The sequence below is a fragment of the Berghia stephanieae genome, chromosome 14 (genome assembly GCF_034508935.2).
Source record: "Berghia stephanieae isolate SIO BIC M18660-M18661 chromosome 14, UCSD_Bste_1.3, whole genome shotgun sequence".
In the NCBI taxonomy this organism is placed as follows: Eukaryota; Metazoa; Mollusca; class Gastropoda; order Nudibranchia; family Aeolidiidae; genus Berghia; species Berghia stephanieae.
This window is the reverse complement of record NC_088373.1, coordinates 26469242-26488653: the sequence shown is the minus strand read 5'-3', so window position 1 is coordinate 26488653 and position 19412 is coordinate 26469242. Positions and strand designations below refer to the sequence as shown.

The following is a 19412-nucleotide window of genomic DNA, read 5'->3' as shown; positions in this document are numbered from 1 at the left end:
TGGCTCGGGATAGAGAAGGATGGAAACTGTTTGTTTGTGGCCTATACCCTGACCCAGGGTGAAAAAGGCAATGATGATGATGACAGTGTAAAGCCTTATCCATTCATGATTGGCAACTTGAGGTTAAATACAAAAATCAAAACAAAGCCAGGAAATATGTATGTAATTTTTAAATATTGGGTACTGAATTAGAACAATACAATTAGTTTTATTAATGATTCAACAAACTTCTTCACAAAAATACATTCCAAAATACGTTCTTGCTCCCCTCTTCACCTCTTGTTAGCCTCTCTCTCTCTCTCTCTCTCTCTCTCTCTCTCTCTCTCTCTCTCTCTCTCTCTCTCTCTCTCTCTCTCTCTCTCTCTCTCTCTCTCTCTCTCTCTCTCTCTCTCTCTCTCTCTCTCTCTCTCTCTCTCTCTCTCTCTCTCTCTCTCTCTCTCTCATCTCTCTCAGTTACTCAAGTATCACATAGTTATATAAATGACATCAGGAGGGAAAACAATTTCCTGAGTATCAAGGATGTGTTGCCACCAGACCCCACCCACCCTTCTACATCACGTGGTAACTAATGAAAAATGCCTCCAATCCCTCCACAGCCTGCAGCTTTGAGGCAGTGCAGCCAACCCTATCCCATGTAAATGGGTACAAGGATGAGCCAACATATGTTCTATTTATAGTAGTTACGCAGATTCTATTTTTAGTAGTAGTAAATAAAAAGGCTCCAGCCTATCTGGAGACATTGTAAATATAGAGCCAGCCTTACTAGAATATACTTCTTCAATTGAAATTTTATATTGATTTCTAACACAAGTTAAGTTTGCCTCCAATGAAAGGTCTCCCTTGCCTATTTTAAATTTTCATCTTTTACTTTTCTTTCCCCCCTTTTTCTTGTCCACGTCTTTTCCTCCACCACAATATTTTGCCTCCAGCTGGTCAAAGAAGTTGTTGGCCTGTTGTGCTCTTGATGCCTGCCTCTGGGCTATCATCGCCATCAGGTCAGACTCACTCTCTCCCAGCTTCATCTTTTTAGCTTCTTCAGCTGCTTCTTTGGCTTCCTTGTTGGCCTGTGCACATTTTTTTTAAAATGTAATATAAACGGATAGAACTTGTAAGCACCCTAGGAGACATAAGCAGACATTAATATTATAGTCATATTTTTTATTAATGGCGTGTGTTTTTCTTGTTTTTCTCAGCTCAAAAGTTGTAAAAAATTTGTGTCAACCTTCGATTCAATTTGTCTTAACTGAATATAGATTTTGGACCGTGTTGATGCCATATCAAAAAAGTTTTCCTCTTTAAGATATTTTTTTTTAAAAACCACTTTAAAACCGCTGTCATAAAATTCGAGATTTTACACTGTAAAAAATGTAAACAAGTTACGCACCACAAAGTATGAAATGAATTCATTGTTTTTCAAAAGAATCTTGTGTTGATGATACGTAGTTCCGGCTAGTGATTATGAGTTCACGTCATACTTGTTTCCAAATAAAAAAAAAAATTCGCTTTACCTGCTATGAACTGACAGATTATGTAGTTTGCATTCAATTTTGAAATTGTGATTTATTGCTTATTATCTACATCCTGTCGCAATTACCAATATGAAATCTCTAGTTTTAAATTATTTGATATACATCAGCATCGGTGGTGTTGTTGCAGATGTTGTTATTGTTGAACACATGTACATATTTGTGGAAACAATGTATCATAAATTGATGAATTTCTACTTTTGACCAGTTTACATTACATTTATGTAACCCAAACGAATTTTATAAATTTCGCAATCAAAATAATGTTGAAAGTGTGTAATGTTCACTGTCATTTGTATTCATCAGTAATGTGTACTGATAGTTATATGTCTGATAATAAAGGATTGTCATTCGCTCCTTCATAATCAGAAACTAAATGTATATCAATTATGTTTCAATTAACCAAACTTTCCATTTTAACGAATTCCTTCAAAATGGATAAGCGGAAAAGTCATAATTTTGATACTGTAAATCATCTGTGAGTTACGATCCTTACCAGTTATCGATTTTAATATAGCTGATATAAGCAAAATCCTTTCCTATTGTTTTACAATTAATGAAAAAATATTTTTTTCATTAAGACAAATTGATTCAGAGGTTGATACAAACTTTTGCAGCTGTGCATTAAGGGACAGCTGAGAAAAAGAAGAAAAACATGCGCCACTTATTAAAAATCTGACTAGAATAATGATGATGATAATAATATTAATAATAATAATAATAATAATAATAATAATAATAATAATAATAATAATAATAATAACAATAATAATAAAATAATAATAATAATCACAATCATAATAATAATAATAATAATAATAATAATAATAATAATAATAATAATAATAATAATAATAATAATAATAATAATAATAATAATAATAATAAAAATAATAATAAAAATCATAATAATAATAATAATAATAATAATAATAATAATAATAATAATAATAATAATAATAATAATAATAATAATAATAATAATAATAATAATAATAATAATAATAATAATAATATGCCCCATTTTTACTGCTGCATTAACTCTCTCCGTACCGTCTGTTTTTAGGGTTTTCCCCAAAACTCCAAACCAAATCAACACAAAATAGATTTTGTTTCCCCCTCAAAACTGGGTTTTTTTTTTTTTTTGGGGGGGGGGGGGGGGTTTGTTTGTTTTTTATTGACTCTATGAATCCTTGATTTGGCTATGAATTATTATTATTTTTTTTTCACTTAAAATTGATATTTATATTGTAAGTGCCCAGAGCTTGTGTTTTACACGAGAATGAGCGCTATATAAATGTGTATTATTATTACTATTATTATTATTATTATTAATAATAATAATAATAATAATAATAATAATAATAATAATAATAATAATAATAATAATAATAATAATAATAATAACAATAATAATAATAATAATAATAATAATAATAATAATAATAATAATAATAATAATAATAATAATAATAATAATAATAATAATAATAATAATAATAATAATAATAATAATAATAATAAAAATGCATTATATAAACGATCAAAGTATTTGTTGGGTTCTTTGGTTGTAGAACCTGATATAATTAGTGCTGATGGTGCGAAAAAGTGGGAAAAGGGGAACAACTTAAACAATTGCCTATGCCCCATTTTTACTGTTGCATTCACTCTCTCCGTACCGTCTGATTTTAGGGTTTTCCCCAAAACTCCAAACCAAATCAACACAAAATAGATTATTTTCCCCCTCAAAACAAAAGCAGTAAGTTAACGCTATACATAATATGTATTTTTACAACAAAACAAGCTCAAAAGCACACCGTTAAGTTTTTATAACATTACAAAAATAAACAAAAAAAAACATTTATTTAGCGCAATATCCACTAAACATGCTAAATGCGCTTTACAAAGGTTCCCTGACCAACAGCAGCACGTACAGGGTGTCCAGCAAAATTTCAGAGTCAAAATTACGACCTTGAAACAAAATTTACGACCTAGGAAATTAAAAATTTCCTTCTGAAATCAATGGCTTATGCTAATATTACATTTACCTAAGCATCGACTTTCTATAAAAACCCATGTCCAAAAAAACTTAAATATCATTTTTCCACCGAGTTTTAATGTACTTTGAGTGTGTTTGTGATTGTGTGTGTGTGTTTGTGTCTGATTATGAGACAGAGAGGGGAGGGAGGAAGTAAATATAATATTTATAAATATTTTTTCTTTCTCTTTGAATGATATGCCAGTTTCAACATGTAATATGAAAAGTAGTTAAAGAAGTATTAGTAGTTTTAGTAATATTAATAAAGCGGTACAGTAGAACTCGGAAATAGCGAGTTCGACGGGTCCACTCCTGATTACTCGCTATTTCCGAGTTCTCGCTATTCCCGAGTTGCCAGGAAAGGTCACTCGGCCGTACAAAAAGATGGAAAGAAAATGTATGTGTGTGTGTGTGTGTTTGTGCGTGTGTGCCGCGCGTGCGTGCAAATGACTGTGTGTGGATAAATGGGGTGAGGGCGGGGTTGAACACAGCCTTCGTTAACTACGTAATGATGGCCACAGGTTGAAGTTGATCCACCCCTTCCATTTCCATCAAGATTTCGTGTATGTGTCTGTGCGAGTGTTTATATGCACTAGGCATGTTTGATGAGGTAAACAAGCGCATCACTCAATCACTGACCCACTGAAATGATGGTTCCACATTCCAATCTATCGCTGATCGTGTCGTTCGTTAACGAATGCGACTCGCTGACCGATGCTGCGTAGTGAGGCATGTTGACATGTTGACTGCCAGTGCTTACCTCGCGCGTCGCGTGGCACCACATTGGGTGAATAATTGAACCCCACACGCACACAAACACACGTGTTTCGCCTACTATGTACTCTAGACTAGGCTACTATGTAATATTACTCGTAACGAAAAATAAGAAAAGAAAAGAAGCTAGGTAAAAATATTTAAATCGCCCTTGTCTGGTGTTTTGCTTTACTTCGTTCGAAGTCCTAGGCTGGGGCAGGAAATGCTCGTTATTTCCGAGTTGACCTCTTTTTCATACTCGCTACTTGCATGCTAATTTTATTGACTCAAATAAGAGAAAAAAACGGGGATTTAGATTTTACTCGCTATTTCCGAGTACGTTACTTTCATGTTCTACTGTATTAATATTGCTTGTTTGTTTTTAAGGGTTTTACAACGTTTTCAACACATTAAGGTCATATCAGCGCCAGTAAAAAGGAAGAAAATGGAATAGTAAAAAGTTCTAGAGTTACAATTAAAGCACCCAAGAAAACGTAAGACAAAGGGGAATTGGTTCAAATGGGAAACAGATGTAGATTCCAAGAGTAAACAATTGAAGTACTTAGTTTGAGATCACCTAAAAGTCTCATCCAGACACAAGCACAGGTCCCACTAAGAGGAATACACTCAAATGTTTATTAATAATATCTTTAAAATAAAAAATAACAGTACAGGACAGAGAGATGATTTACAAGGAGAAAAAAAACATCTCCCAAAACTATAACTATACATTCAACTGGTTCCCTCCCAGTCAAGGACTCCGGCTAGGGCCAGGACAAAACCAAGTAATCTCATACCAAGACAAAGACAGAAAGCAAATGGAAAACAGATACAGGGGGATAGAAGATACAACAAGTACCTTCCTGCCCACTATGGGAGGTCGGGAACCCCACCTAGTAGTAACATTGGGTAGCTGTTGTGCTGGTGCTGCAGGTAGTGGTGGCGGAGGTAGTTAGTATGAAGTATGTAGTAAGTATAGTAGTATATAGTATAGTAGTATAGATAGTATAGTATAGTATAGTAGTAGTAATAGTAGATATAGTAGTAAGTAGTATAGTAGTATGATAGTAGTAGTAGTAGTAGTAGTATAGTAGTAGTAGTAAGTAGTAGTAGTAGTAGTAGTAGTATAGTAGTATAGTATAGTAGTAGTAGATATAGTAGTAGTAGTAGTAAGTAGTAGTAGTAGTAGTATAGTATGTAGTAGTAGTAGTAGTAGTAGTAGTATAGTAGTAGTAGTAGTAGTAGTAGTAGTAGTAGTAGTAGTATGTAGTAGTAGTAGTAGTAGTAGTAGTAGTAGTAGTAGTAAGTAGTAGTAGTAGTAGTATAGATAGTATAGTAGTAGTAGTAGTATAGTATTTATAGTAGTAGTAGTAGTAGTAGTAGTAGTAGTAGTAGTAGTAGTAGTAGTAGTAGATAGTAGTAGTAGTAGTAGTAGTAGTAGTATAGTAGTAGTAGTAGTAGTAGTAAGTAGTAGTAGTAGTAGTAGTAGTAGTAGTAGTAGTAGTAGTATATAGTAGTAGTAGTAGTAGTAGTAGTATAGTAGTAGTATGTAGTAGTAGTAGTATAGTAGTAGTAGTAGTAGTATAGTAGTAGTAGTAGTAGTAATGTAGTAGTAGTAGTAGTAGTAGTAGTAGTAAGTAGTAGTAGTAGTAGTAGTAGTATGTAGTAGTAGTAGTAGTAGTAGTAGTAGTAGTAGTAGTATAGTAGTATAGTAGTAGTAGTAGTAGTAGTGTAGTAGTAGTAGTAGTAAGTAGTATAGTAGTAGTAGTTAGTAGTAGTAGTAGTAGTAGTAGTAGTAGTAGTAGTAGTAGTAGTAGTAGTAGTAGTAGTAGTAGTAGTAGTAGTAGTAGTAAGTAGTAGTAGTAGTTAGTAGTAGTAGTAGTAGTAGTAGTAGTAGTAGTAGTAGTGTAGTAGTAGTAGTAGTAGTAGTAGTAGTAGTAGTAGTAGTATAGTAGTAGTAGTAGTAGTAGTAGTAGTAGTAGTATAGTAGTAGTAGTAGTAGTAGTAGTAGTAGTAGTAGTAGTAGTAGTAGTAGTAGTAGTAGTAGTAGTAGTAGTATAGTATGTAGTAGTATAGTAGTTAGTAGTAGTAGTAGTAGTAGTTAGTAGTAGTAGTAGTAGTAGTAGTAGTAGTAGTAGTATGTAGTAGTAGTAGTAGTAGTAGTAGTAGTAGTATAGTAGTATAGTAGTATAGTAGTAGTTAGTAGTAGTGAGTAGTAGTAGTTTAGTATAGTAGTTAGTAAGTAGTAGTAGTAGAGTAGTAGTAGTAGTAGTAGTAGTAGTATAGTAGTAGTAGTATGTAGTAGTGGTAGTAGTAGTAGTAGTAGTAGTAGTAGTAGTAGTAGTATAGTAGTAGTAGTAGTAGTAGTAGTAGTATGTGTAGTAGTAGTAGTAGTAGTAGTAGTAGTAGTAGTAGTAGTAGTAGTAGTAGTAGTGTAGTTAGTTAGTAGTATGTAGTGTAGTAGTAGTAGTAGTAGTAGTAGTAGTAGTAGTAGTAGTAGTAGTAGTAGTAGTAGTAGTATCCGAACCAACAATATTACCACAAATTTCATCAGTCCTACCACAACTACAACATATAATATTGCATTTCACTGTCACTTTATGTATATTTAAAAAATAAAATAGGTTTTAATCATAACCTCCTAATTACTTAAGTAAGACTGCAATTCGTTGTATGTTTGGGTTAGTCATCCTACACAATTCAATCTCGGCAGACGTGCTTGGCATTTGGGTGTCAACAAATGACATGGTGCGACCGTTACATGTCTCATATCAATTGTGCCAGTTGAATATATAATATGTCCCTTTCTGGACACTTGACGTAACATGTAGGACGAGACATAATGCCTGTTATGCAATATTGGAATTTTTTCCGACAAAGACAACACTGTTAATGGCAAGGTACTCATTTGACACCTGGTTACAGTGAGAGAATGTGAGTAAAGAGCCTTTCCCAAAGAATCACTAAGTGCTGAGTGGGAATCGTACACAGGACCTTCCAATCCCAAAGTGAGTGTCATACCACAAGACCACATAGCCGCACAAAAGAAATGAGAATAAGGAAAATATTGTTTGTATCGAAAGGAAAGTGACGATTTTCCTATGGTTGGTATGGAGAGGGCTAACCTCCAGCTCTAGGGTAATTGAGATGATAAACTATCTTGATACTCTGGCTTAACTTCTATAGAGTGAGAAACTATAATTTTCACCACACATCAACCCTCTCGAGCCTCGCTGCATAGTTGAGTCCCTAGAAAAGGCTCTTTACTCACATTCTCTCTCTGTATTCAAGTGTAAAATGAGAACCTGGACATTAACTGCGTTGACTCTGTCGAAACAAATTGTAATATTGCCTAACAAGCATGTCTTGTTCTACATGTTACATGTTGCTGTTGGTCAGGGACCCTTGTAAAGTGCTTTGAGTGGATATTGCGCTGTATAAAATCTCATGTGTTTTGTCATTTGTTCTGTTTTTTTTTTTTTTTAAAGATATATAATTTTGTTAAAGAGTTTCTATTTATCGTAGTGGCAATTATTAGAATAAATGAATACATAAACAAGTGCCTCCATGAATCAGATCCAAAATACCTTAATGAACTTATTGAGTTGAAATCCCCAGTTATCTTATGATTTCCCGCAGAAGTGCTCTTGTAATGCATTCCCCAGAACAAATAAAATGCAGGCAAAAGAGCTTTTTCATCATCTGGCTACTCCATTTGGAATAAACTATCTTTTGAAATTAGAAATTCAGAATTCCTGGAGGCATTCAAAAACAATCTAAAGACTTCTTGGCTTGATCTTTTTCTCATGTATTTCTATGTTGATAGTGTTTTAAATATTGAATATGTATCCGTCTGAATCTAATAGCTATGGCAATTGTTCATCTATTTTTGTAAAGCGCCTAGAGCTCATATTGCATGAGATGTTGGCGCTATATAAGTGTACTGCATCATGTTAATATATCAATAATTAAATCAACATATAAATTGAAAAATAATTTATTTTCAGACAATTGGATGGTGTAGCAGTTTGGCATTTTCTTTTAGATCAAAAGTTTATGGGTTCAAATCCCAATGGAACTTTATCATAATTATATTTTTTTAAAACTAAATTTGGGATCGATCAGACAAGCTCTGTCATACAAACACACCCACCTTCTTGGCTCTAGATTTCTTTTTCTTTTCGTTTTCCTTGGAAAAGGTATCAAAATCGGGTAACTCCTCATCTTGTATCAACCTTTGGAGGATCTGTGTGAATCTTGGTTCATCGCCGAGATCACAGCACATCATTTCCTCCATGATTTTGTCCATGTCGCCCTCACACTTGATGTAAATCTGTTTCAAGTCAGACAACTCTTCGGCAGAACCTGGGAGGATAAAAAAAAAAGTAGTCCTTCAGCAGAGCCATGAGGCCCATGGAGCCAGAATTTATTTCATTTTCTATAGCGTGAAACGGACAATAGCAATTGCTTGCTACCGTTGGAGAGGTCACTAGTATCACACAGTACTTTTCACCAGATCAAACAGACACAGCTACCTAATCACTGCCGGGTGGACAGAGGGGTCGAGGGAAAAAACAAACTCGATTCCACCCAGAATTGATCTCTGTCGTTTGCATATGAAGATAGTGGTCTACCGACTGAGCTGGTGGACCCCAAGAACCTGGGAGAATTATTGTAATTAATATTTTCAGGGTTCCCACTCAACACCCATTTCAAAATTCAAGACTGCCAAATTTTTTCAAGACCAATAGTTTCTCCACAACTAAATTTCGGTATCGACTGGACTTTTGTTTCAAATAAAAGAAGTCAATGTATTCATTCGAACTGGCAGAGTGGTTTTTCATTGCCGTTCACACACACCACCAAATCTCAGTATCAATGACATCAGACTTACACACAAAATTATCTAACGATGAAGGCTTTGGCATCACCTGTGCCTGCGTTGAATCAGAAGCATAAGAGCTAGTAGACGGCTTTGCAACAAAGTTAAGTAACGACCCCCTGTCACTCCTAGATATAGCCAATGCTAGTCACTGTGATTGTTCCCTTGCATGTGGGAATTCAAAGCAGACTTTCCCATGGTCTTTATATAAATCGTCTTTTTACACAATAGGGAATGAGATTAGCGGAAGAGTAGCGTCCCTTGATTGGAAGTCACTGGTGGAGAAGTTATTTGTAAACAAACCAACTACAAGCCAAGCGCTCAAATACAAAATTTATTATTCATATATCTGTACAAAAATGCATAACGTTGATTATGATATGCATTTTTGTACAGAAATATGAATAATAAATTTTGTATTTGGAGCGCTTGGCTTGTAGTTGGTTTGTTTACAAATAACTTCTCCACCAGTGACGTCCAATCAAGGGACGCTACTCTTCCACTAATCTTAGTCCCTATATGCAGTATGTTTCAAGATTGCTGCTAGTATTTTTTAACCAGTCTTTGAAAGCCGGATATTTGGTCCAGAACTCCTGGAATGTTCCACCAGGCATGATGATTAGCAGTTAACTTATCATAGCTTAATCAGTGATGACAATAGTAATTTATCAAAAAGGAGGAAAATTTCTCGGTCTCTCAAACACAAGCAAAATGAAAAAAATAACAGGAAATGTTTTGTATTATATGTGATATATTACTATTAGTGTAAATCCCTTCTATCATTAGACAAAAATTTACTTTTTGTAAACATTTCATGAATTGTTCTCTTCACATAACATTTTAAAGGCCTACAATAATATTCAAATAAAAGGCCAGAAAGTGTTGTTATCTTTTGATTCTCACTTAATAAAGCAGGCTACAATATCTTTGTTATGGAAACCTAGTGGTTATGCAGCTTATAAATACAACCAAAGAATCTCTCAAATTTCAAACCATAGTCCAAAGGCAAAAAAAGGAAGAGTAAACTAAGCCAATCATCATTGCTTTATTGTATCTCTGTATAACCAGATTATTTAATGGATGGTTGCGAAAGAAATAGAGAAAGATAAAAAAAAGAAAAGAGAGAGAGAGAGAGAGAGGGAGAGAGAGAGAGAGAGGGAGAGAGAGAGAGAGAGAGAGAGAGAGAGAGAGAGAGAGAGAGAGAGAGAGAGAGAGAGAGAGAGAGAGAGATTACAGAGAGAGAGAGAGAGAAATTAAAAAGGCAATAGGCACCTACATCAGAGGAAAAAAAAAAATCAAGACCCATTTATCCCTCCCCTTCCCCTTCAACCATCAACTAATCAAAGACCACCACTGGTCTTCTGTATCAATTGTGACATCTGGCGCCATTCTGTCTGGCCCGTCACCAAATTTCACAAAACTGAGCACAGGTGTTTATTTATAACACGGCAAAAAAGAAGGCACAAACTCAACGAGGACAAGCATTTTATTTCAAAGGATGTCACTTAAAAATTGGAAACATTACCTTTGTACTTGTCCGCAAATTCCTGAATGTCCTTTGTGGTGATTTTGGGAAACAGAATTCTCCAGTAATCCTCCCAGTCTCTGTCCTGATCCAGGGACAATTCTTCATCCACTTGACCTGGGGAAGTCAGGAAAGAAAAAAAATGCATTTATCGTATTGCATCGTTAAGAGCTTATAGGTTTTTAAAACTTTTAAATGCTTTGTGAAACTTTCATGCAAGGATACAGATTATCAAAGTTATATAAATAACATTAATTGTAAATATTTTATATTGAGTATAAAATATCTAATACACAAATAAGTGTCATAGTCAATATTTTAATAATTATCTCTATTTACATTCACATGACATTTCCAACTTTATACATACAAGAGTTTCAATTAATTAATATACAAAATGCAAATAATATCCAATGTCATGATGCATTATAATTTATTGAATTCAAACATTATGTTTGTAATTCTTCACCAATGACATTCTTAAAAGTAGTTAAGTGTATCGCCGAGCAATTTCTACTAAATCTAACGAACCCAGCTGCTGAATCACTACTTGGTGGACAGTGTGTTGGATGAAATTCTCAATTGCACCTGGCATCAAAATTGGTTTCTTCATGTTAGGCGAGTGTTCTCCCAATCAGCTTTGTGATCCCAAGTAAGCTCGAGAAAAAAATTCAGCATCAAAAACTTGGTACTCCCCCCCCCCCCCCCCCCCCCCCCCATCCTCATCCTACTACTAGGGAGCATGTAAAGTGGATCTCAAAGCGCTTTACAAAGGATCCCAAGCCAACATCAACACTTAACGTGACAAGACATTGTCTTTTAGGCAATACTGTAATTCTTTTTACTGACAATCAGTCATGTACTTATTATGCACCTGAGTGCGGTGAGTAAAGAGCCTTTTTCAAAGCGGCAATTGAACCCAGGACCTTCTGATCCAAAGACGATTGTCAGGGTTGGGACTCCTCAGGGCTAATTTTACAGAAAAATTTGCCACAAGGTGAAACAATTTTAGAGGAGAACTTCGTTAAATGTGCAAAAACTATAGTTAAAGAGAGACAAAAGAGCAGTTCTGAGCTATCTTTCTGATTCCTTTTCTAAGGACTGAAAACAACAAATTATGATATCGCAGAATCGAAAAGTGGGTTTCACATAATTCAAGGGATCTGAAGAAGAATATCACCCTGGAGGATATCAACTGACTCAATATTGTTTTTGAGGTTCAACTTCTAGTTCATTATGCAATATTGCCAACTTTTCAAAAACAAAATTTGAGAAAATTCTCGTATGATGGTGCACTGCTGATGATGAGGCCAACAATTTTTCTGGAATAACAAATTACCAAAATCGAGAAAATCGCTGAAAAATAGAATAAATTGTTGAACTCAGAAATGAAAAATAATTATATCAGAATATATCAATAAAATTTGAAAAGCTGGCAGGTCTGCTAGGAGGTCCCAATAGCTCAGTTAGTAGAGTACTTGCTTTATACACAGAGGGACCAAGATCGATCCCGCGTGCAGTCGAGAGTTTTTTCTGACCCACCTATCCAACCATCATTGATTGGGTAGCTGAGTATATTAGATCTACTATCTTCCTATTCACAGGGTTGCAAGCAATTGCTATTGTCATTTCCATGCTATAGAAAATTGGATAAACTATGAGGCAAATGGCTCTCAGGGACTACAGGCAGGTCTGCTAGTGATCACATGCTTTTCAATTCAACGATACAAACAAAATCAAAACAATTCAAAACCTGTTTCATCATATTCAGCTCTGCGTGCATCATCTGACAAAATGCTGTGTACTTGTGCTAGCACTTGGAACTGCTGTGTGGCCTGACTCTTGTTCTCAGGGTTAGCTCTGTCTGGATGGTAAGCCAATGACTTTCTGTGGTAGCCTTTCTTTACTGAATGAGTAAAAAAAAAAAAATTTAATATATGATTATATCTAGTGAACTCTTAAGATTTGTTTTCTGCACCACTAACAATTTTGAGTCATAGGATCTCAAATTATGCTTCGGAACATAAGGGTGAAGAGGGGCAGAAGATTGAACAACATGAAAACAAGCAAGAGCAATTTTGTACTCAATTCTGGCTTTCACAAGTAGCCTATAGAGAGTAATTAGCATAAGGTAGAGGCTAGGGAGACCAAGATTTTGGTCTCCCTAGCCAAAATCGACCAATTTGGCTAGGGAGGCCAAGATTTGAGTTTATGGAACTGTTTCTTTATGTTAAAGAGGCGAGTTTTTTCTTCTATTATTCATTGCTTGCCTGAATGTTTTTGTTGTTCTTTCATTTTTAAAATGCATAAAACCGCGGGGCCAGATATGGTGGGAGAATTATGTAAAAACGGAAAAAATCATGACGCTATTTTAATACGAAATGGAAATCAAAGATACGTACAAGCAACAAGAACAAAACCTTGAGATAATTACTGTCAAGTTTGATTTTTATTAGATAACAATGCATGCTGAGCCCTCTTTAGACACGGAGAGAAAATAATAGGTGGCGTTTTTATACACCTCCGTTGAGATGTACAAAAACGCACCGTTTTTATACACCTCTATTGGAGGTATACAAAAACGCACTGTTTTTATGCACCTCCGTTGGCAGTGATGGTAAATTAATGAAAATGTTGCTGCATACGTCCATGAGGTTTAAATAGTTTTAGATTGTAGTTTAGCACGTTGCTTAGTGATTACCGATGTACAATGATAATAAAGTAATGAATAATAACAATAATTTAAAAAATCAAAAGTAAAAAGACACATTGCACACAAATACTGATCTCAAATAAATAATTTTAGAAAATTAAACTCGAAGCTTTTTAAAAACATGATAAAAAGTTTTTGAAAAAAAATAAAAAACAGAAAGAAAAAAAAGCAAACAAAAACAAAGTAAATCAAAAAAAAAAAATTGTCAACAATGGGAATCGAACCCAATACTTTCAAGGTTGGAGTCTGACAGCTTGTCCACTGCGCTACGGAGCCACCTGACTGTTCATCACATTTAATAAGGTCTTTCTAAAACATTATTTTACCTTCAATGCAACTTCTATTTTCTGGTTTTATATTTCGATTTTTTAAATTATTACTCTTTTTATATAAATTTATATTAAAAAAAAAAAATTGTGTGGGCGACCGGCCGATAACTTGCATCTCTTTTCTGACATTTGTTGGCGAGATTATACCCCCCCCCCCCCCCCCAAATTTTTAAAGCAAAAACAGCAACAAAGACAAACAAGAAGCAATAGATAGATAAATAGAAGTAAAAACTTGCCTCTTCAACATAAAGAAACAGTTCTTTAAATACATTTTTACGCCGGGAGACCAAAATCTTGGTCTCCCTAGCCAAATTGGCCGATTTTGGCTACGGAGACCAAAATCTTGGTCTCCCTAGACACTTCCTAGCATAATAATAATAAATGGCATAGCTATAGAAGTGTGCGCTTGGCTAAGAAACTCACAACATTGCCATCCAGAAATATAATGGACCAACACACAAACTAGGTGTAACCTTGAACGTTTATCTCGTTAATACAATTTAATGAGAAATACTCATAAACTCATAAACATGGATGGCAAAAAAACAATAACAAAGACCTGAGTGACATCAACTTCGTTCTATCACAAGGTATTACCAAATCAATTTTGGATGGGATGGTTCGCAGTTTTCTCAAATCCCAAATAAAAATTTAAAATACAGCTTACCTATCAACATAGATAGAACAAAATTGACGTCGATCAGTTCTTTGTTATTGTTTTTAGTTTTAGCCAGCTTTTTCATGACTAGATAGTTCTCATTAATTGTATCAAGACTATACTAGCCTACATAGATAGATAGAAATAGTCTAGTATTTACTAGCTAATAGTAGATAGATTATATAGACTATAATTATAATACTATACTTCTATAACGTCTAGATCTAATTCTAATAGTATTTTTAATTTTAATAGAGAACGAAGAGACTAATAACAAAGCGACACGACCTATAATACAACATTATATAACGCTCCAGTATTTTGGTAAAATTTGAGTCACTTTATTAAAAGAAAACATCTGTGTCTGTATGTCTTTTGGGGGGGGGGGGGGGGGGCTGTCGTTATTGCGGCTGTCATTATTCCCAGACGCCTGTCTGGGGATAATGAAAATTCGTTATCCCCAGACGCATGTAGCAAGTGGGCAGAAAGATTTTATGCAAAATGCCAAACTAGGCGTGAAAAATACCAAATATTCTGGAAAAAATACTAGTGGTTGTGTCCCAAAACAGTTAATATATCAAGTGATATTGAACACAAGATGAAAGTAAATAGTGATCAAATGTCAAATCCAGCTCTTTTTAAAAAAATTATTTTAAAGCAAATGGATCAATGAAATTTCTTTTGTTACTTTGATCTGAAAACGTCAAACTGACAATTCGACTTTTTATTTTCAACCAGGAAGAAAGTTGTTAATTATCAAATCTGTTCATAGTCCACCAACCATTTAAATTTTCACTACCTACCTACCTGTTAACTTTATTGATCATCTCTTGTTTCTATAATTTGCTCATTTTGGCCACAATTTTGGGGATGACCGGGAATTATTTTTTATTTCGCGGACAAATTCCTAGGCCATGGTGTTGTTCGTCCCAAAGCCCAAAACCGACACCTGTTATTTTCCTGTCTTCTTCGCACAAGACAATACAATTTAGTATCACAGGTCCGCAAAACTAGATCCAACAATATTTTTATTCGAATCAGAGATGAAAATAACTACCAAAACAAGGAAGCAAAAAGTGTGGAAATATGTTTAGCTCGTATATGAATTTAAGATATTCGATAGCGGTGTGGATAGACAGCTCGGTGGGTTAGGCCACCTTTTATTTTAATCCTTTTAGCTGCAGATTCGAACCAGTCGCGACCACCCCCCCCCCCCCCCCCCCCCCCCCCCTCCACACACACTTTTTTTTTTATTTTTTTTTTTATTTTTTTTTTTTTTTTTTTTTTAAACTTTTTTTATCTTTCTTCCCAATTGATGTTCATTGTTTTCACTCTTGTTCCAAATTCCGAGCAAGAGTTTTTTTAATCAGTTGAATTTTTTATTTCTCCGATAATATTATTTCATTATTTAATTTGCTCTAGATCTATTATTGTTTTTCTTTTGTTTTGGTCAAATGATAATATTAATAATAATAATAATATTTAATAATAATAATAATAATAATAATAATAATAATAATAATAATAATAATAATAATAATAATAATAATAATAATAATAATAATAATATTAATAATAATAATAATAATACTAATAATAATAATAATAATAATAATAATAATAATAATAATTATTATTATTATTATTATTATTATTTTAATAATAATTATAATTATTATAATAATAATAAATAATAATAATAATAATAATAATAATAAATAATAATAATAATAATAATAATAATAATAATTGTAATAATTGTTATTATTATTACTATTACCATCATAATCATTATTATATTATTATCAATAATAATACTATTTTTATTATTAATACTCTTATTATCATACTATTACTATTATTATTATTATTATTATTATTATTATTATTATTATTATTATTATTATTATTATTATTATTATTATGATTATTATTATTATTATTATTATTATTATTATTATTATTATTATTATTATTATTATTATTATTATTATTTATTATTATGATAATTGTTATTATATCATTATTATTATTATTATTATTATTATTATTATTATTATTATTATTATTATTATTATTATTATTATTATTATTATTGTTGTTGTTAACACTATTCCCTGCTCCGATGGAAATCTCTCTTTTTCTTTTTTTTATATTTTGACCTAAACCTTAGAGTTTTTTTGTTTGCTTAACCTTTATGTAAATGTTCCGTTTCTGAGCATGAATTTCTTAAATTGTTTTTATTTTTAAAACAATTATTGTTTTTTTTTTCTCCTCTATCTGACCATTTGGTCGCTCTCTGAATATTTCTGTTTGTTTGCTTTTTAATTATTTATTCTTTTTAGACACTATTTGAGATCGGAGTGGGGACGAATATATTTGCTAGAAACTAGAAAAAAAAACAAGAAAGAGAGAGAATGAGAGCGAGAGAGAGAGAGAGAGAGAGAGAGAGAGAGAGAGAGAGAGAGAGAGAGAGAGAGAGAGAGAGAGAGAGAGAGAGAGAGTGAGTTTAATAAAAAATAAAAAATTTAAAAAAGAGGTGGGGGGAGGATGGGTGGCACATTTATCCCTTTCAACGTTCTGTAAAAAGAAGACGGAATTAAAAAAAAATTTTTTTTTAAAGTGACGTTACCAGGATTCGAACCCACAACGTCGATTCTGGTCAAACTTCCAGGGCAGACGACTAAACCATTCGGCGCATATTGTGTATATGTAGTAACAACTGATTTTAATGTTGGTTAATTTTATGTTTTTATAGATATTTGATTAACTTTCCTTATTTCTATGTGCATTTGGAAACATTCCATATTCTGGCATGGGGATATAATTGTTTAAAAGAGTGGAGTTTCAAATATGCGTCTGGGGATAATGAAAATTCGTTATCCCCAGACAGGTGTCTGGGGATAACGAAATTTTATTATCCCAAGACAGGTGTCTGGGGATAATCACAGCGCGTTATTGAATTGCCAGACATGTCTGCCTATACAGACGTAAAGAAAAACTGAAACGATTGTTGATAGATATTGACATTGAATTGACACCCGAGTTGAATCTTGCCTTAATTGAATAGAGTCTTCTTGCATTTTTATATAATAAACGGGCGACGCCGTTTAAATGTAAAAATAGCCCCGATAACCATCTTTACATCTGTTGTAAATTGTCAAAAAAAAAGCCAATTCATCAATCATCAAATTTATCTTTGAACTCACATTCATTCTTTTTCGCATCTTTCTTAACACCCAGAATTTCATAAAGATTATCAGTTTTGAAGTGTTCAACACATCTTTCCAATAATCCAGACATCTTTCCTTTTTTTAAATGATAATAAAATCGGGGTCCTTTTTACGATTTGTCAGTCGTCGTCTGTCTGTAACGATCTCTAGATATAACTGTTGTTTTTGTGGGTTTGTTTTGATCGGTGGCGGGACGACTGAGTTTACCTCCAATAGGTAAGAGCGAGCAGATAATGGGAGATACGTCATCCGGCAGTTTGACTTCACCTGGGATTGTTCTTGTTCCCTTTATGTGTGAAGCGAGTGCTCTCTCTCTCTCTCTCTCTCTCTCTCTCTCTCTCTCTCTCTCTCTCTCTCTCAACCAACTGAGTAATTGAAACCCCCTGGTTGTCTAAATAAAGAAGACCCCAACAAACGCTTTTAATATCCTTTATTTATTGCCATAAAAAGATATGTTCCGATTGTTAAAGATGATACCTGACTGGCTCACATTACATTTACACCAATCCGATTTTTCGTTTATTGGATTTAGACCGATGTAACTAGACATACGTCAGAATACCACAACTCACAATACCGCTATAAAACTGATTTAATATGATTATCAACTATTTATGGTAGTATCTAGTGCTTACTTTTTTTAAAATTGTTTTTTATTTTTATTTATTATTATTTTTTTTTTATTGTTTTTTTTTTAACCACAATGATCATGGTTTTAAGATGCGACAAGCCCTTGTTTTATTTTTTGTATCGTCTGATCATTTCCTCTGCGAACGGGTTGTCCAACATACAAGCTTTGATCAAAGGGAGGTAATCATGTTAATTTTAGTCGTAGAAATGAGTTCCTGAGTAATACTTGTTGGGTTCACTCAGCACACGTCGGTTTTAGTATCATATTATTATGTATTATCAAACTGAGCTAGAATTTGAAAATAGAAAAATGTTTAATAAATCAAAATTGTCATATTATTTTTTTTAAATAAAAATTAAACGACTTAGTCTAGATTTGAGGATACAGGACTATTTACTTTAAATATAATGCCTTATCCTTCAGAGCCATAGAGCCCGAGTGTATCCCGGTTTTTATAGCGTGAAACGGCCAATAGCAATTGCTTGTTACCCTTTGGATAGGGCGATAGTCTATCGCCAAATGTAACAGACCCAGCTACCCAATCTCTGCTGGGTGGACAGGGAGTCATAAAAATTCTCGACGGCACCCGGGATCGATCTTGGTCCCTTTCCGTGTGAACGTTTATAGTCCGGTTAAAACAGTTTAGTGAGAATTACTCATGAATAGACCCAGCTACCCAATCATTGACAGAGGGGTTAGAAAAAAGTATCGACTGCACCTGGGATCGATCTCTGTCCCTTTGATTGCGAAGTGACGCTTGATCGGACTCTGTCCTTCAGAGAACACGTGAGGAAGACCAAGGCAAAAGTGTCCACGCGTAATGCCCTCCTTGGAAAGCTGGCAAACATGAACGGGGAACTGACCCTAAAACTCTAAGGACCACAGCATTGGCCCTCAGCTACTCAACTGCGGAGTACTGCTCAGCTGTATGGGCCCGATCATGCCATGCCTCCAAGCTAGACCCCGAGCTCAACAACGCCTGCCGGATCATAACGGGCCAGCTGAGAGCAACACCATTACCACTGGTCTACCGTGCAGCAGGAATAGCCCCACCACACATCCGGAGGGAAACTCATGCCCAAATACAAAAATACAAACAGGAAATGGACCAGAGACACCCCCTT

General features: G+C 34.0%; 1 protein-coding gene across 1 annotated transcript; it reads right to left on the bottom strand.

Moving 5' to 3' along the window:
- Window positions 1-163: 163 nt before the first annotated feature.
- Window positions 164-17838, bottom strand: LOC144959825 (dnaJ homolog subfamily C member 9-like). Its single transcript, XM_078892604.1, has 5 exons — window positions 17634-17838; window positions 12478-12630; window positions 10725-10841; window positions 8471-8682; window positions 164-1064 (listed from the first exon to the last, which is right to left on the bottom strand). The coding sequence occupies exons 1-5, from the start codon at window positions 17725-17727 to the stop codon at window positions 858-860; spliced, it is 783 nt and encodes a 260-aa protein (XP_078748730.1). The 5' UTR covers window positions 17728-17838; the 3' UTR covers window positions 164-857.
- Window positions 17839-19412: the final 1574 nt, after the last annotated feature.